At 51.1% G+C, this 20,031-nt stretch overlaps 1 protein-coding gene across 1 annotated transcript in view; it reads left to right on the forward strand.

Annotated features, from left to right (window-relative positions):
* The window catches only part of LOC149434247 (uncharacterized), a 46,069-nt gene extending 26,474 nt beyond the window's left edge, over positions 1-19,595 (forward strand). The window contains exons 8-10 of the mRNA XM_089663874.1: positions 2,407-2,483; positions 4,179-4,321; positions 18,791-19,595. Coding sequence (XP_089520000.1) covers positions 2,407-2,483; positions 4,179-4,321; positions 18,791-18,870 — 300 coding nt within the window. The 3' untranslated portion in view covers positions 18,871-19,595. The remainder of the gene's footprint in view (positions 1-2,406; positions 2,484-4,178; positions 4,322-18,790) is intronic.
* Positions 19,596-20,031: the final 436 nt, after the last annotated feature.

Raw genomic sequence — 20,031 nt, forward strand, 5'->3', positions numbered from 1 at the left:
GTGTGTGTGTGTGTGTGTGTGTGTGTGTGTGTGTATGATATATATGTGTGTGTGTGTGTGTGTGTGTGTGTATGATATATATATATATATATGTGTGTGTGTATATGATATATGTGTGTGCGTGTGTATGATAGATATATATATGTATGTGCGTGTGTATGATAGATATATATATGTATGTGCGTGTGCATGTATGATATATATATATGTATGTGCGTGTGTATGATATATATATATATGTATGTGCGTGTGCATGTATTATTATTATTATTATTATTATACAGGATTTATATAGCGCCAACAGTTTGCGCAGCGCTTTACAATATAAGGGAGACAGTACAATTACAATACATTTCAGTACAGAAGGAATAGGAGGGCCCTGCTTGTGGAGCTTACAATATCAGGCTTTGGAAAGTGCGACCCACATAGCCGCTACAAGTTCAAACAACAATGTAGTGGGTGGGAAATCTTGATTAAAGTGATAATAAAAGGTTACTCGTTACAAAAAACAAAACTATGTTATACTTCATTGCTCTGTGCAATGGTCAGACAGCTCCCATGCACATAGCTGGATCGAGAGGAGGCTCAGATGAGTATTAGAGGGGCTGTGGGGGGAGTAGTGCACAGAAGGCCCTTTACCCATCACGCATAGAATACAAAAGGGTGGGAAAAAAAAAAAAAAAACACACACACACACACACCAACAAACATTCGACCTTTACAACAATTTTAAGGTTAATGAAAGAAAAATCCACAGAAGGGGAAAAAAAAAAAAAAGGGGGCGGGAGAAGACTTTTCTTAGTAGAGCTGAAGAGGAGACATCTATCCTCCAAGTAACTAGCAAAAAACTGAGGCATGTTGGGTAGAGGAGGGGTTATTTGCTTGCCAGTGTCCAATCCTCATGTAGGCAGTAGTATAACCTGCGAGCATCTGAATTCTTGTGCCCCACAATATTCAAGAAACCTAGTTTTTACGTACAGTTTTGTATTTAAAAAGAAGCACAAAGGTCAACAATAATTGCTTATGGTGTAACCTGGCTTTCCCTTCTGCTTTACGGTTCTACAAACTAGTTCTGCTACAAACCCCCCCACCCATCAGGTTGCATTACCTAATACAGCAGTATTGTTGCTATAGTGAATCTATCCTTAACTTTGCTTGTGTACTATATTTTCCATTAAGACCAAAACTAATTTCATAGTAAATCTTGCTGCAAAGAAATATTATGGCTGTTTTGTGTTCTTTTCAAATACACCATTTTGCAAAGCAATTATAGTTTCTTTTTTTTAATCTAAACAATTTTGTGGATGTTGGGGAAAAAAATGGCAAAAGTGGTTTTCCTACCTGCAAGCATTTTTTTTTCTTCAAGGGTATAGTTCATTGGAATTTATAAAAATGACTCTACATAGCATTTTAGCAGAGAAAAGCTGACCACACACAAACGAGATAGAGGAAGGAATCTCTCCTACTGGGGACAGCCACACAATCAAAATTTATCTGGTCCCTGCTGAACTTGGATCGATGTATGGCCAGCTTCAGGGTTTGTTCACGCCGTACCTACAGAGTTACAATTATCTTCACAAATCTGGTATAAACAGGGCACAAATCATTTATTTTCTGTATCCTGTTCACAACTTAATAATAGATGGATCCTCCTGTGCTTTAAATGGAGTCCTAACCCTAAGCTGCTAACACTAAAACTTAGCCCCAATAAGTAAAAATGACAAATTATATAAAACACAGTGCAGCGCCAACAATACATGATATAATAATCAAACAAATCAAAGTGATAATACAATGTGACACGATCAAAACAAAACAGCGACGAACAATAGTGAAAAATTATAAATATATCACATAGTGAACACAAACTCAATCCCCCCCAATCCACAACCGAGGGATCCAATAGTCCCAAACACACCAGTGCAAAATGTGAATCCCCTGCATGGGGACACAAACAATGCACACAGTGCCAAGTGTCACACACCATGCCCAACACAACACAAATGAATACATACACCAATAAACCCATGTTGATATATATCATACGCATGTATGATATATATATATATATATATATATATATATATATATATATGTATGTGCGTGTGTATGTATGTTATATATGTATGTGTGTGTGTATGATATATATATATATATGTATGTGTGTGTGTGTGTGTGTATGATATATGTGTGTGTGTGTGTGTGTATATATATATATATATATATATATATATATCCAGTTGGACCATGCTTTTATATATTTTCTTTTTCCTTTGTATGACTTTGATTAGGAGGGGCGAGGTACTGTTACTTTTACGGAATACTACTAATTGGTACTATTAATTATCTGGCCTCCTAGGTTTGATGGTTTAGCTTGTTACACAAATGTGTTTTGTTTTATTTCAGGATTTGTTCCATAATCCTCCATCCTACAAAAGCACAGTGACCTTGTCCTGGAAGCCAGTACAGAAAACGGATATTGGGTGAGTCTGACCTGTCTGAAAGTGAGGTGCAGAGAGCGACAAAAGCCGGAGAGCGAATTAACCCCTTGCCTACCAAGCATTTATACCCCCTTCGTGCCCAGGCCGATGTTCAGCTTTCAGTACTGTCGCACTTTGAATGACAATTGCACTGTCATGCAACACTGGTACTTCACTGATGTGTGTTGATGAAGCTGCACTGATGGGCGGCACTGATGGGCGGCACTGATGGGCGGCACTGATGGGCGGCACTGATGGGCGGCACTGATGGGCGGCACTGATGGGCGGCGGTGGGTGGCACTGCTAGGACACAGTGATCATGGAGATCGCCGGGTGCGGGCCCCCGGGAGGGAGTGTTCTGGGAGGACGTCATAATGACACCCTCCCAGAACTGCGCTGTAGCTGTCATTCGGCAATAGCACAGTTAGCAAGTGGTTAAACTGACTTGTTATCAATACCTGGGGCGGACTGACCATTCGAGCATTCGAGGGCTCGGGGTCAGTAGGGGGCCCCATGATATGCCCCTGGTACCTTTTTATAGGCTTTTTTGGGTGTGCTCTGAGTGTGGGCGAGGACACAGGGGCCCCATGATCCCCTATTGCCCGGGGGCCCCATGAGTTGTCAGTCCGCCCCTGATCAATACTATTGTATGCACAAAGGAAAGTCTCCTTCCAACACTTGCAGATGTATGAGAGCGCCAGCAAAGATTTGCCTACCGTCTTCCGTGCAATCCCCCCCTCTGCCAATCCCTCCACTGGCTTCCGATTGCCCAACGGATCAAATTCAAAATCCTAACACTGATGTACAAAGCCGTCCACCATACTGCCCCGAACTACATCACTGACCTAATATCCAAGTACCGCCCAACACACACACTCCGCTCCTCACAAGACCTCCTTCTCTCTAGTTCCCTGGTCTCCTCCTCCCATGCCCGCCTCCAGGACTTCTCCAGGGTGTCACCCATCCTCTGGAACTCCCTGCTCCAACCCATCAGATTATCACCTACTCTCCTCTCCTTTAGGCGCACCCTGAAAACCCATCTCTTCAGGGAAGCCAACCCCACCCCCTGCTAACTTGCCGACCTCCTCCACTCTCCCTACCACTCCATCCCCCACAGCTATCTCCTCCTGTGCCACCATCCCCCCCCTCCTAGATTGTAAGCTCCAAGGAGCAGGGCCCTCGATCCCCTCATGTTTTGCATTGTATTGGTATTGTTCTGTCACATGTTCTGTCCCCCTTTGTAATGTACAGCGCTGAGCGAACTATTGGCGCTTTATAAATACTGTATAATAATAATAATTACAGCTTCCAAGGCCTGGCATAGAACATCTACACATAATGGGGGGTATTTGCTGACACTGCATGGTGCACCTGGTGCAGCTCTGCATAGAAACCAATCAGCTTCCAGGTTTCATTGTCAAAGCTTCAGTGAACAAGCTGAAGCTAGAAGCTGATTGGCTGCCATGCACAGCTGCTCCAGATTCTAAGTGCTCCAGGTTTTGTAAATCTCCCCCAATGTGCACATGTGGAAAAGCAAATGTTCTAGTTGGCTGGGGAAGGAGGGAAATCTGTTGGTTTTAATTGCATAACAGCCAAAGTGCCGTCCAGCTGACATCAGATCTGTGGCTGCAGCTTGCCCAGTATTGAGGATTCCTGCCCTGCGTGTTGTGTGATTTGTGGAGTTCTTTGTATTTCCAGACAAAAGAGAACCGGAGAAGACAGCACTACATCTTCCGCCTCACCGCCGAAAAAGCCTATTATAGGACCAAAAAGAGACTCCAGACAGATCTACAACCCACCCAGCGGGAAGTACAGCGCGAGTCTCGGGAACTTCTCTTATGGTGAGTCCAGGGGAGATCCATGGTTAGCAGTCCGGACAATTCCCCCCCCCCCCCCTTCCAGTCCGGACACTTTCCCCCCCCCCCCTTCCAGTCCGGACACTTTTTCCCCCCCCCCTTCCGGTCCGGACACTTTTCCCCCCCCCCCTTGCGGTCCGGACACTTTCCCCTCCCCCTTGCGGTCCGGACACTTTCCCCTCCCCCTTGCGGTCCGGACACTTTCCCCCCCTCCCCCTTGCGGTCCGGACACTTTCCCCCCCTCCCCCTTGCGGTCCGGACACTTTCCCCCCCTCCCCCTTGCGGTCCGGACACTTTCCCCCCCTCCCCCTTGCGGTCCGGACACTTTCCCCCCTCCCCCTTGCGGTCCGGACACTTTCCCCCCCTCCCCCTTGCGGTCCGGACACTTTCCCCCCTCCCCCTTGCGGTCCGGACACTTTCCCCCCCTCCCCCTTGCGGTCCGGACACTTTCCCCCCCTCCCCCTTGCGGTCCGGACACTTTCCCCCCCTCCCCCTTGCGGTCCGGACACTTTCCCCCCCTCCCCCTTGCGGTCCGGACACTTTCCCCCCCTCCCCCTTGCGGTCCGGACACTTTCCCCCCTCCCCCTTGCGGTCCGGACACTTTCCCCCCCTCCCCCTTGCGGTCCGGACACTTTCCCCCCCTCCCCCTTGCGGTCCGGACACTTTCCCCCCCTCCCCCTTGCGGTCCGGACACTTTCCCCCCCTCCCCCTTGCGGTCCGGACACTTTCCCCCCCTCCCCCTTGCGGTCCGGACACTTTCCCCCCCTCCCCCTTGCGGTCCGGACACTTTCCCCCCCTCCCCCTTGCGGTCCGGACACTTTCCCCCCCTCCCCCTTGCGGTCCGGACACTTTCCCCCCCTCCCCCTTGCGGTCCGGACACTTTCCCCCCCTCCCCCTTGCGGTCCGGACACTTTCCCCCCCTCCCCCTTGCGGTCCGGACACTTTCCCCCCCTCCCCCTTGCGGTCCGGACACTTTCCCCCCTCCCCCTTGCGGTCCGGACACTTTCCCCCCCTCCCCCTTGCGGTCCGGACACTTTCCCCCCCTCCCCCTTGCGGTCCGGACACTTTCCCCCCCTCCCCCTTGCGGTCCGGACACTTTCCCCCCCTCCCCCTTGCGGTCCGGACACTTTCCCCCCCTCCCCCTTGCGGTCCGGACACTTTCCCCCCCTCCCCCTTGCGGTCCGGACACTTTCCCCCCCTCCCCCTTGCGGTCCGGACACTTTCCCCCCCTCCCCCTTGCGGTCCGGACACTTTCCCCCCCTCCCCCTTGCGGTCCGGACACTTTCCCCCCCTCCCCCTTGCGGTCCGGACACTTTCCCCCCCTCCCCCTTGCGGTCCGGACACTTTCCCCCCTCCCCCTTGCGGTCCGGACACTTTCCCCCCCTCCCCCTTGCGGTCCGGACACTTTCCCCCCCTCCCCCTTGCGGTCCGGACACTTTCCCCCCCTCCCCCTTGCGGTCCGGACACTTTCCCCCCCTCCCCCTTGCGGTCCGGACACTTTCCCCCCCTCCCCCTTGCGGTCCGGACACTTTCCCCCCCTCCCCCTTGCGGTCCGGACACTTTCCCCCCCTCCCCCTTGCGGTCCGGACACTTTCCCCCCCTCCCCCTTGCGGTCCGGACACTTTCCCCCCCCCCCCCCCCTTGCGGTCCGGACACTTTCCCCCCCCCCCCCCCCCTTGCGGTCCGGACACTTTCCCCCCCCCCCCCCCCCCTTGCGGTCCGGACACTTTCCCCCCCCCCCCCCCCCCTTGCGGTCCGGACACTTTCCCCCCCCCCCCCCCCTTGCGGTCCGGACACTTTCCCCCCCCCCCCCCCCTTGCGGTCCGGACACTTTCCCCCCCCCCCCCCCCTTGCGGTCCGGACACTTTCCCCCCCCCCCCCCCCTTGCGGTCCGGACACTTTCCCCCCCCCCCCCCCCCCCCCCTTGCGGTCCGGACACTTTCCCCCCCCCCCCCCCCCCCCTTGCGGTCCGGACACTTTCCCCCCCCCCCCCCCTTGCGGTCCGGACACTTTCCCCCCCCCCCCCCCTTGCGGTCCGGACACTTTCCCCCCCCCCCCCCCTTGCGGTCCGGACACTTTCCCCCCCCCCCCCCCTTGCGGTCCGGACACTTTCCCCCCCCCCCCCCCCCCCTTGCGGTCCGGACACATTCCCCCCCCCCCCCCCCTTGCGGTCCGGACACTTCCCCCCCCCCCCCCCCCCTTGCGGTCCGGACACTTCCCCCCCCCCCCCCCCCCCCCCTTGCGGTCCGGACACTTTCTCCCCCCCCCCCCCCCCCCTTGCGGTCCGGACACTTTTACCCCCTTCCTGTCCAGGGCAATTTTCAGCTTTCAGCGCTGTCACACTTTAAATGACAATTGCGCGGTCATGCAACACTGTGCCCATATGAATTTTTTAGCATTTTTTTGAGACAGATAAAACTTTATTTTGGTGGTATTTATTCACCACTGGGATTGTTATTTTTTTTGCTATGTAAATGAAAATTTTCAAAAGTGTTTTTCTTATAAAATTTTGCAAATAAATCTTCCTTCATAAATCTTGGCCAAATATTATTCAGTTATCTTTTTAGTAAAAAAAAACCCAAATTCGTTTATAACCAAAAATTATCATTAAAAAAAAAAAAAATGTTTATATTTGTTTTGTTTGTTTTTTTGTTTGTTTTTTTTACATACTGTCACCCTAGCAGTACAGTGTCACCATAGTGACATTGTACTACGTGTGGGGGTTTGTGAAGGTTTTTTTTTTTTTTTACACTGATTGCTTTTATTCCTGTAAAATCAATAATTTCTCCTTTTCTCTGTCTGCATTCTTGCAGCCATTGAGAAATACTGCGTGCGTTGTGATTGGTCACAGCTTGTCACATGGTACAAGGCTGTTGTGAATAGCCCTGTACCATGTGACCTCTGTGATCATTCACAGATTTCACACGTAGTAAGCAATGATGTCACAAGTGACATCTTGCTTACACCTATTCATGTGATCACTGATTGGCCAATCAGTGATCACATGATCGGGACCTCGCACAGAGGTCCCATACGATCGGTGTTCCACTGTGTACGGAGCACACAGCGGGCACCGGATCGCAGTGGGAGCGCACACAAACAGGGGGTGGGGAGGCCATTTATAAACTACCACCGGACCCTGCACTGCCACCATCTGGCTGTTTTATATACAACAGCCGGACGGGAGGTGGTTAAGTATAAAAACAAAAATGAAAACCTTTAGTCTGGTGAGGTGTTTGTTACATAGTTAGTCTGGATGAAAAAAGACAAAAGTCCATCCAGTTCAACCATAGAAAAAAAAGGTATAATCCTACACCCAGAGATGATCCAGAGGAAGGCAAAAAAATCCCAGCAAAGCACGATCCAATTTGCTCCTGCAGGGGAAAAAATTCCTTCCTGATCCCCCGAGAGCCAATCGGATATTCCCTGGATCAGCTTTACCTATAAATGTGAAAGATACTTTATGAAGCACATGGTGTTGACATGCGGTGTGTTTTTATCCCATGCACACCACCACACGTATGGTGTGAGCAGGGCTCATAGAGAGCGATCATTCTGTGTGTCCTTGAGATGAGCCGGCTCTGATCAGTGCTGATTAATGAAGCTCAATGTATCTGCTGTATTGTACGGACTTCGTCTGTATAGCTGTTTGGTTGGGGTTCTGCTTTAGGAATGGGCCACCTCCAAGGCAGATCTGCTCTCCATGTATTCATTGCTATACATATCCCCCAAGATGGAAGCTCCGTTAGACTACAGTTATGCACCTCACTTTGCAGAGGGGCCTTGCAACGGCAGAGTGTTCTTAAAGTGTTACTAAACCCACAACCGTACAGTCAGTCTGTAGATGCAGTAAAGCATGCTTGTTATACTCACTGTGGAACCTAAGGGGTTAATCCTCTGCACTGTGTAAAAAGGCTGTTTGATCCTGTCATATCTGATCCTCCCCTTCCAGTAACCCCCTCTTATCTCTTGATAAGAGATATTATGTGGAGTCACTCTGCACATGCTCAGTTTGGTGTGTATTGCCAGAGAGGTTTTTGTTTTTTTCTTGGGAGGGTGCATGTGATCAGCGCAGGGCCAATTGGCACTGTCCGGACAGAGGTCAGGGGTTCTGCATCCTCCTAGAGCAGAATCAAAACTACAAGCTTGAACCAGTGCTCCGTTGGACACTGATAGAAGACACAGGACTGCTATATATTGCTGATGAGGAAAGGTATTTAGCAGTTTATATTTACTAAAATAATTGCATTTCCATGTCCTGTGTACTGTGGGAGACCAGATATAGTGAATGCAGGGTCCGGGCAGACCAGATATAGTGAATGCGGGGTCCGGGGAGAGCGGATATAGTGAATGCAGGGTCCGGGGAGAGCGGATATAGTGAATGCAGGGTCCGGGGAGAGCGGATATAGTGAATGCAGGGTCCGAGGAGACCGGATATAGCAGTGGTTCTCAACCTTTCTAATGCCGCGACCCCTTAATACAGTTCCTCATGTTGTGGTGACCCCCAACCATAAAATTATTTTCATTGCTACTTCATAACTGTAATTTTGCAGTGGGAGGAATAGTGCCCCATCACTGGTGTCAGTGGGAGGAATAGTGCCCCATCACTGGTGTCAGTGGGAGGAATAGTGCCCCATCACTGGTGTCAGTGGGAGGAATAGTGCCCCATCGTTGGTGTCAGTGGGAGGAATAGTGCCCCATCGTTGGTGTCAGTGGGAGGAATAGTGCCCCATCGTTGGTGTCAGTGGGAGGAATAGTGCCCCATCGTTGGTGTCAGTGGGAGGAATAGTGCCCCATCGTTGGTGTCAGTGGGAGGAATAGTGCCCCATCGTTGGTATCAGTGGGAGGAATAGTGCCCCATCATTGGTGTCAGTGGGAGGAATAGTGCCCCATCATTGGTGTCAGTGGGAGGAATAGTGCCCCATCGTTGGTATCAGTGGGAGGAATAGTGCTCCATCATTGGTGTCAGTGGGAGGAATAGTGCCCCATCGTTGGAGTCAGTGGGAGGAATAGTTCCCCATCGTTGGAGTCAGTGGGAGGAATAGTGCCCCATCATTGGTGTCAGTGGGAGGAGTAGTGCCCCATCATTGGTGTCAGTGGGAGGAGTAGTGCCCCATCATTGGTGTCAGTGGGAGGAGTAGTGCCCCATCATTGGTGTCAGTGGGGGGAGTAGTGCCCCATCATTGGTGTCAGTGGGGGGAGTAGTGCCCCATCATTGGTGTCAGTGGGGGGAGTAGTGCCCCATCATTGGTGTCAGTGGGGGGAGTAGTGCCCCATCATTGGTGTCAGTGGGGGGAGTAGTGCCCCATCATTGGTGTCAGTGGGGGGAGTAGTGCCCCATCATTGGTGTCAGTGGGGGGAGTAGTGCCCCATCATTGGTGTCAGTGGGAGGAGTAGTGCCCCATCACTGGTGTCAGTGGGAGGAGTAGTGCCCCATCACTGGTGTCAGTGGGGGGAGTAGTGCCCCATCACTGGTGTCAGTGGGGGGAGTAGTGCCCCATCACTGGTGTCAGTGGGGGGAGTAGTGCCCCATCATTGGTGTCAGTGGGGGGAGTAGTGCCCCATCACTGGTGTCAGTGGGGGGAGTAGTGCCCCATCACTGGTGTCAGTGGGAGGAGTAGTGCCCCATCACTGGTGTCAGTGGGGGGAGTAGTGCCCCATCACTGGTGTCAGTGGGGGGAGTAGTGCCCCATCACTGGTGTCAGTGGGGGGAGTAGTGCCCCATCACTGGTGTCAGTGGGGGGAGTAGTGCCCCATCACTGGTGTCAGTGGGGGGAGTAGTGCCCCATCACTGGTGTCAGTGGGGGGAGTAGTGCCCCATCACTGGTGTCAGTGGGGGGAGTAGTGCCCCATCACTGGTGTCAGTGGGGGGAGTAGTGCCCCATCACTGGTGTCAGTGGGGGGAGTAGTGCCCCATCACTGGTGTCAGTGGGGGGAGTAGTGCCCCATCACTGGTGTCAGTGGGGGGAGTAGTGCCCCATCACTGGTGTCAGTGGGGGGAGTAGTGCCCCATCACTGGTGTCAGTGGGGGGAGTAGTGCCCCATCACTGGTGTCAGTGGGGGGAGTAGTGCCCCATCACTGGTGTCAGTGGGGGGAGTAGTGCCCCATCACTGGTGTCAGTGGGGGGAGTAGTGCCCCATCACTGGTGTCAGTGGGGGGAGTAGTGCCCCATCACTGGTGTCAGTGGGGGGAGTAGTGCCCCATCACTGGTGTCAGGGGGGAGTAGTGCCCCATCACTGGTGTCAGTGGGGGGAGTAGTGCCCCATCACTGGTGTCAGTGGGGGGAGTAGTGCCCCATCACTGGTGTCAGTGGGGGGAGTAGTGCCCCATCACTGGTGTCAGTGGGGGGAGTAGTGCCCCATCACTGGTGTCAGTGGGGGGAGTAGTGCCCCATCACTGGTGTCAGTGGGAGGAGTAGTGCCACATCACTGGTGTCAGTGGGAGGAGTAGTGCCCCATCACTGGTGTCAGTGGGAGGAGTAGTGCCCCATCACTGGTGTCAGTGGGGGGAGTAGTGCCCCATCACTGGTGTCAGTGGGGGGAGTAGTGCCCCATCACTGGTGTCAGTGGGGGGAGTAGTGCCCCATCACTGGTGTCAGTGGGGGGAGTAGTGCCCCATCACTGGTGTCAGTGGGGGGAGTAGTGCCCCATCACTGGTGTCAGTGGGGGGAGTAGTGCCCCATCACTGGTGTCAGTGGGGGGAGTAGTGCCCCATCACTGGTGTCAGTGGGGGGAGTAGTGCCCCATCACTGGTGTCAGTGGGGGGAGTAGTGCCCCATCACTGGTGTCAGTGGGGGGAGTAGTGCCCCATCACTGGTGTCAGTGGGGGGAGTAGTGCCCCATCACTGGTGTCAGTGGGGGGAGTAGTGCCCCATCACTGGTGTCAGTGGGGGGAGTAGTGCCCCATCACTGGTGTCAGTGGGGGGAGTAGTGCCCCATCACTGGTGTCAGTGGGGGGAGTAGTGCCCCATCACTGGTGTCAGTGGGGGAGTAGTGCCCCATCACTGGTGTCAGTGGGGGGAGTAGTGCCCCATCACTGGTGTCAGTGGGGGAGTAGTGCCCCATCACTGGTGTCAGTGGGGGGAGTAGTGCCCCATCACTGGTGTCAGTGGGGGGAGTAGTGCCCCATCACTGGTGTCAGTGGGGGGAGTAGTGCCCCATCACTGGTGTCAGTGGGGGGAGTAGTGCCACATCATTGGTGTCAGTGGGAGGAATAGTGCCCCATCGTTGATGTCAGTGTGGTGGAGGGGAGAATAGTGCCCCATCGTTGGTGTCAGAGGGGGGAGGAATAGTGCCCCATCGTTGGTGTCAGTGGGAGGAATAGTGCCCCATCGTTGATGTCAGTGTGGTGGAGGGGAGAATAGTGCCCCATCGTTGGTGTCAGTGGGGGGAGGAATAGTGCCCCATCGTTGGTGTCAGTGGGGGGAGGAATAGTGCCCCATCGTTGGTGTCAGTGGGGGGAGGAATAGTGCCCCATCGTTGGTGTCAGTGGGGGGAGGAATAGTGCCCCATCGTTGGTGTCAGTGGGGGGAGGAATAGTGCCCCATCGTTGGTGTCAGTGGGGGGAGGAATAGTGCCCCATCGTTGGTGTCAGTGGGGGGAGGAATAGTGCCCCATCGTTGGTGTCAGTGGGGGGAGGAATAGTGCCCCATCGTTGGTGTCAGTGGGGGGAGGAATAGTGCCCCATCGTTGGTGTCAGTGGGGGGAGGAATAGTGCCCCATCGTTGGTGTCAGTGGGGGGAGGAATAGTGCCCCATCGTTGGTGTCAGTGGTGGGAGAAATAGTGCCCCATCGTTGGTATTAGTGACACAAATGATGGGGCACTATTCCTCCCACTGACACCAATGATACTTACTTTGCTGACCCCTGCTCCAGCCTGGGCTCGCTCTCTCACTTACCTGTCAGCTGTCTTCCTTCTCTGGCCGCTCTCCTCTTCACTCGCTCCGGCAGCTCCCTCGATCTTCTTTGATGTACGCGCGCTGCCGCTCGGCTCCTCCTCTCCAAGCTCCACCTCCTCGCCGGTGATTGGCCGCCTGTGTGCCTCTCCTGAGCTACAGTTCCGGTGGCCAATCAGCGGCGAGGAGGCGGAGCTGCTGAGCGATCCCGGAGGTGTGGCCAGGTGACAGCAGCGTATCATCCCGCCCACACATCGCCGGAGACTGCAGCGGTGTCTCGGTTCCTAAGACCATCGGAAATATGTGTTTTCCGATGGTCTTAGGCGACCCCTGTGAAATGGTCGTTCGACCCCCAAAGGGGTCGCGACCCCCAGGTTGAGAACCGCTGGGATATAGTGAATGCGGGGTCCGGGGAGACCGGATATAGTGAATGCGGGGTCCGGGGAGAGCGGATATAGTGAATGCAGGGTCCGGGGAGACCAGATATAGTGAATGCGGGGTGACCAGATATAGTGAATGCAGGGTCCAGGGAGACCAGATATAATGAATGCAGGGTCCAGGGAGAGCGGATATAGTGAATGCAGGGTCCGGGGAGAGAGGATATAGTGAATGCAGGGTCCGGGGAGAGAGGATATAGTGAATGCAGGGTCCCGGGAGAGCAGATATAGTGAATGCAGGGTCCAGGGAGAGCGGATATAGTGAATGCAGGGTCCGGGGAGAGAGGATATAGTGAATGCAGGGTCCGGGGAGAGAGGATATAGTGAATGCGGGGTCCGGTGAGAGCGGATATAGTGAATGCAGGGTCCCGGGAGAGCAGATATAGTGAATGCAGGGTCCAGGGAGAGCGGATATAGTGAATGCAGGGTCCGGGGAGAGAGGATATAGTGAATGCAGGGTCCGGGGAGAGAGGATATAGTGAATGAGGGGTCCGGGGAGAGCAGATATAGTGAATGCGGGGTCTGGGGAGAGCGGATATAGTGAATGCGGGGTCTGGGGAGAGCGGATATAGTGAATGCGGGGTCTGGGGAGAGCGGATATAGTGAATGCGGGGTCTGGGGAGAGCGGATATAGTGAATGCGGGGTCTGGGGAGAGCGGATATAGTGAATGCGGGGTCCGGGGAGAGCGGATATAGTGAATGCGGGGTCCGGGGAGACCGGATATAGTGAATGCGGGGTCCGGGGAGAGCGGATATAGTGAATGCGGGGTCCGGGGAGAGCGGATATAGTGAATGCGGGGTCCGGGGAGAGCGGATATAGTGAATGCGGGGTCCGGGGAGAGCGGATATAGTGAATGCGGGGTCCGGGGAGAGCGGATATAGTGAATGCGGGGTCCGGGGAGAGCGGATATAGTGAATGCGGGGTCCGGGGAGAGCGGATATAGTGAATGCGGGGTCCGGGGAGAGCGGATATAGTGAATGCGGGGTCCGGGGAGAGCGGATATAGTGAATGCGGGGTCCGGGGAGAGCGGATATAGTGAATGCGGGGTCCGGGGAGAGCGGATATAGTGAATGCGGGGTCCGGGGAGAGCGGATATAGTGAATGCGGGGTCCGGGGAGAGCGGATATAGTGAATGCGGGGTCCGGGGAGAGCGGATATAGTGAATGCGGGGTCCGGGGAGAGCGGATATAGTGAATGCGGGGTCCGGGGAGAGCGGATATAGTGAATGCGGGGTCCGGGGAGAGCGGATATAGTGAATGCGGGGTCCGGGGAGAGCGGATATAGTGAATGCGGGGTCCGGGGAGAGCGGATATAGTGAATGCGGGGTCCGGGGAGAGCGGATATAGTGAATGCGGGGTCCGGGGAGAGCGGATATAGTGAATGCGGGGTCCGGGGAGACCGGATATAGTGAATGCGGGGTCCGGGGAGACCGGATATAGTGAATGCGGGGTCCGGGGAGACCGGATATAGTGAATGCGGGGTCCGGGGAGACCGGATATAGTGAATGCGGGGTCCGGGGAGACCGGATATAGTGAATGCGGGGTCCGGGGAGACCGGATATAGTGAATGCGGGGTCCGGGGAGACCGGATATAGTGAATGCGGGGTCCGGGGAGAGCGGATATAGTGAATGCGGGGTCCGGGGAGAGCGGATATAGTGAATGCGGGGTCCGGGGAGAGCGGATATAGTGAATGCGGGGTCCGGGGAGAGCGGATATAGTGAATGCGGGGTCCGGGGAGAGCGGATATAGTGAATGCGGGGTCCGGGGAGAGCGGATATAGTGAATGCGGGGTCCGGGGAGAGCGGATATAGTGAATGCGGGGTCCGGGGAGAGCGGATATAGTGAATGCGGGGTCCGGGGAGAGCGGATATAGTGAATGCGGGGTCCGGGGAGAGCGGATATAGTGAATGCGGGGTCCGGGGAGAGCGGATATAGTGAATGCGGGGTCCGGGGAGAGCGGATATAGTGAATGCGGGGTCCGGGGAGAGCGGATATAGTGAATGCGGGGTCCGGGGAGAGCGGATATAGTGAATGCGGGGTCCGGGGAGAGCGGATATAGTGAATGCGGGGTCCGGGGAGAGCGGATATAGTGAATGCGGGGTCCGGGGAGAGCGGATATAGTGAATGCGGGGTCCGGGGAGAGCGGATATAGTGAATGCGGGGTCCGGGGAGACCGGATATAGTGAATGCAGGGTCCGGGGAGACCGGATATAGTGAATGCAGGGTCCGGGGAGACCGGATATAGTGAATGCAGGGTCCGGGGAGACCGGATATAGTGAATGCAGGGTCCGTGGAGAGTGGATATAGTGAATGCTGGCTCCAGGGTTTAGTAACACTTTACATTTGCAAATGTATGCCACAGTTTTTTGTTTTTTTTATGGAAATTGTTAACACAGTTTGGAATTGTTTGTACTGACTATCTGGTAAGTGTTCCTGGAAGTTTTGTACATTGTTTGGCGAGCTTCCCTACTCATGCGCAACGCTTATTAGTAATATTTTTTTGCTTTGTTTGGATGACAAGTTTGTATAACTCATGGACAGCACAGTGGCTTAGTGGTTAGCTACTTCTGCCTTGCAGCACTGGGGTCCTTGGTTCAAATCTCAGCCTGAACACGATCTGCATGGAGTTTGCATGTTCTTCCTGTGCATTGCATAGATTTTCTCTGTGTACTGCATTTTCCTCTCACACTCCAAAGACATGCTGATAGGTCAATTAGCTCCTGTCTAAATATACGGATAGGGACCTTAGATTGTAAGCTCTTTGAGGGCAGGCAGTGATATGAATGTACAGTATGTAAAGTGCTGTGTAAAATGTCAACACTGTCTTAATGCCTGTAATAAATGAAAGCCATGAATTAAAAGAAAAGTGCATGAATATATATTAAAAAAACGATCATACTCGCTATTGGTCTGATGCTGCATCTGCCCCCAACCACCTCTAGACCGAGAACTGAGCAATCAGATAGCTGTCAATCTCCAGCTCTCTGCTGTACTCATCCAGTGCTCACTGGAGCACCAGGCTGAGCAGGAGGTGGGAGCAGCTGGCTCAGGCGCACAGGCGGCTTGTAAGAGGCCGACCCAGTTCCCACTCAGGCATCTGGGTGGATCCCGACAATATAGTCGGGATATATCCATAGCCTGGACCAGCTAGGTGACATCGGCCAACAGTGGAATAGCGTCTGATTCTGGATCACAGGAGTGCAGAACTGACCACAAGAGCTTTGGCCCTACTTCCCCTGTAAAGGTTGTGTGAGGGTGCATTTACACCTGAACGTTGCGTTAATTAGCTTTTTTTTTCGGGCATGTTGTTGCGCATTTCTATTTGCTTTTGGATTTTTTTTATTTTTTTTTAATGGGCACTATGAAAAAATTATCATGTTTCATTATTTGTTGCTAGGTTTTTTAGCTTTTCCATAAACTTTTTTTATTTTTTTTAATTCCATTTTTATATCATGTATTTATTTAAAAAAAATTCCCGGTGGGGGTTAGAGGTTAGAGTTAAGGTTGGGTGTTAGTGTTAAAATTAAGTGTTGATATTTTATTTTATTGTCTTATTTTTTTTTTTGTTAGTGATTATTAATAATGTATTTATTTTTTGTTAGGGCATTTATTCTATTTAATTTTTGTTTTTAGGGTTGGGGTTAAGATTAGGGGTTAATTACTATTTATTACATATTTGATTATTTTCCTTTATTTTATTTAGCATTTATTTTATTTATTTTTTTACTTTTTTTTTTTTTTCTTTCATTTGAGCAGAAAAACTATACAAAAAGCATGCAAATAGCGCATTTCCATTTATTTCTATGGAATTAAAAATGCCCCAAAACGCACAAACCTGCCCAATTTGAGCAACAAAAAGCGCTCCAGAACTTGATTGAGTTCCAGGTGTTTGGCTTTAGGCGACTTGGAGTGGATATATGAACCATCTCCATTGAGAACATTGATTTTTTTTTTTTTTTTTTTCTACTCCGGTGTTTTGGTGCTTCGAGCTACAAGTCACTCAGGTGTGAATGGGGCCCGAATCACAAAACTGGCAGAACAGCAACAATTTTTTTCCAGTTCACTTATTCAAACTGCGTAGAGATCTGGTGTTTATTTTATTTATTTTATTACAGGTATTATATAGTGCCGTCAATTTATGCAGTGCTTTACATATACAGTGGGGATCGAAAGTTTGGGCACCCCAGCTAAAAATTTGTATTAATGTGCATAAAGAAGCCAAGGAAAGATGGAAAAATCTCCAAAAGGCATCAAATTACAGATTAGACATTCTTATAATATGTCAACAAAAGTTAGATTTTATTTCCATCATTTACACTTTCAAAATAACAAAACAAAAAAATGGCGTCTACAAAAGTTTGGGCACCCTGCAGAATTTATAGCATGCACTGCCCCCTTTGCAAAGCTGAGACCTGCCAGTGTCATGGATTGTTCTCAATCATCGTCTGGGAAGACCAGGTGATGTCAATCTCAAAGGTTTTAAATGCCCAGACTCATCTGACCTTGCCCCAACAATCAGCACCATGGGTTCTTCCAAGCAATTGTCTAGAAAACTGAAAATAGTTGACGCTCACAAAGCTGGAGAAGGCTATAAGAAGATAGCAAAGCGTTTTCAGATGTCAATATCCTCTGTTCGGAATGTAATTAAGAAATGGCAGTCATCAGGAACAGTGGAAGTTAAAGCAAGATCTGGAAGACCAAGAAAAATATCAGACAGAACAGCTCGCAGGATTGTGAGAAAAACAATTCAAAACTCACGTTTGACTGCACGATCCCTCCAGAAAGATCTGGCAGTCACTGGAGTTGTGGTACACTATTCCACTATAAAGAGATACTTGTACAAATATGGTCTTCATGGAAGAGTCATCAGAAGAAAACCTCTTCTACGTCCTCACCACAGAAATCATTGTTTGAACTTTGCAAATGAACATATAGACAAGCCTGATGCATTTTGGAAACAAGTTCTGTGGACCGATGAGGTTAAAATTGAACTTTTTGGCCGGAATCAGCAAAGGTACGTTTGGAGAAGAAGGGGCACAGAATTTAATGAAAAGAACCTCTGTCCAACTGTTAAGCATGGGGTTGGATCAATCATGCTTTGGGGTTGTGTTGCAGCCAGTGGCACAGGGAACATCTCACGAGTAGAAGGAAAAATGAATTCAATAAAATTTCAGCAAATTTTGGATGGTAACTTGATGCCATCTGTGAAAAAGCTGAAGTTAAAGAGAGGATGGCTTCTACAAATGGATAATGATCCTAAACACACCTCGAAATCCACGGGGGATTACATCAAGAGGCGTAAACTGAAGGTTTTGCCATGGCCTTCACAATCTCCTGACCTCAACATCATTGAAAATCTATGGATAGACCTTAAAAGAGCCGTGCGTGACAGACAGCCCAGAAATCTCAAAGAACTGGAAGACTTTTGTAAGGAAGAATGGGCAAAGATACCTCAAACAAGAATTGAAAGACTCTTGGCTGGCTACAAAAAGCATTTACAAGCTGTGATACTTGCCAAAGGGGGCAGAACAAGATATTAACTCTGCAGGGTGCCCAAACTTTTGCAGACGCCATTTTTTTGTTTTCTGTTATTTTGAAAGTTTAAATGATGGAAATAAAATCTAACTTTTGTTGACATATTATAAGAATGTCTAATCTGTAATTTGATGCCTTTTGGAGATTTTTCCATCTTTCCTTGGCTTCTTTATGCACATTAATACACATTTTTAGCTGGGGTGCCCAAACTTTTGATCCCCACTGTATATTGTACATTCCCATCACTCCCTAACCCTCAAGGGGTGTACAATCTAAGGTCCCTAACTCACATTCATACATACACATACTAGGGACAATGTAGACAGGAGCCAATTCACCTACCAGCATGTCTTTGGATTGTGGATGGAAACCGGAGTACCCAGAGAAAACCCGCACAGGGAGAACATGCAAACAAGAACATGCAAACGGCAGGTGGTGCCGTGGTTGGGATTCGAACCAACGACCCCAGTACTGCCAGGCGGAAGTGCTAACCATTTAGCCGCTGTGCTGCCCATAGTTCTGCTGGACTTGTAATGGCACAACTTGTCTTGTCCACTAACATGTCCTAACATTTTGGATCCCACAGAACAGAGAGGAGGATTCCGCGGCGGCAGAGGAAGAGGTTGGGGCACTCGTGGGAGCCGCAGTCGAGGAAGAATGTACTAGAAGAGGGGAGACCGGCATGGAGACACGTTGACTTGACGGGACTGCTCGGTGCCTCCTTTCAATTGCCAACGGCAACGGACTTTTAACATAAAGCATTCTTTCTACCTTTGTACGTACGTTTTCTATCCAGATGTTCTTCAGTCTCATACACCTACCGTAGTTTTCAGCGTCACACACCGGATTCTGAGCCGCTTCCATGTTTCACGCAGGGACCTGCTCAAAATGGCGCACATAATCCCGCCTGAAAATAAAAGCCAGAACTGTAGCCGTCACATTTCTCACTAGGAACCCTCTGAAAGGAATGTGCAGATACAGTAACCTCCTAAATTCCATCGAAGATAGGACGCTGCTTTCAGGCCACGTTGGCGCCACGGTTTGAACCCTCAGCTGACAGTCGTGGTTCAGTCGTCATTTGCCGAAATGACCGTTTTCCTCTGTTTTCAGCATGTGTGCAGGGGATACAACGGCTACGTTTCCAAGTATTCCTTTGCTGTCAAAGCAAATGTTTTATTGTCCAGTTATTTATTGTTTTTTTGCAACCAAAATTATAGCCACCAATTTTACGTTTTGCGTCACGTTTTAGACCTTTTGGTTCCTTGACCAAATGCAGATCTGCCCGACGGATGGAGGACAGATGGGAATTTTGTTGTTGTGAACATATACCAAACTGGTGTGTGCTGTTTATAAAAAAAAAAAAAAGTATATATAAAACTTTTTGGGTAGAATGACTCTTTATTTTCTAGCCAGAGATTTTAAATTTGCCACTGCTGATTTTATATTTCACTCAATGGCAACAAAAACGTATCCTCTTTGCCCTGACTTAACCTGACCCACCCTTCCCTTCTACACTTCTATAGATCCATACTTAGATCTGAGGGTTGCAGTCAGCAGAACAGCCCCGCATGTCTTCACTATCCTGGCTGCATGTGCACCTTACAGCCACATAGATTTTTATGGGGGCTGTGTGACAAGGCGGGAGGTGGTCTTATGCAGCCATTCTCAACCAGGGTTCAGTGGAAGCCTAGGGTTCCTCCAGAGGTTTGCCCGGGGGTTCCTCCAGAGGTTTGCCCCGGGGGTTCCTCCAGAGGTGTGCCCCGGGGGTTCCTCCAGAGGTGTGCCCCGGGGGTTCCTCCAGAGGTGTGCCCCGGGGGTTCCTCCAGA

The sequence above is a fragment of the Staurois parvus genome, unplaced genomic scaffold, assembly GCF_062004578.1.
Source record: "Staurois parvus isolate SC_StPar_1 unplaced genomic scaffold, SC_StPar_1.0 ptg001795l, whole genome shotgun sequence".
NCBI classification, from domain to species: domain Eukaryota; kingdom Metazoa; phylum Chordata; class Amphibia; order Anura; family Ranidae; genus Staurois; species Staurois parvus.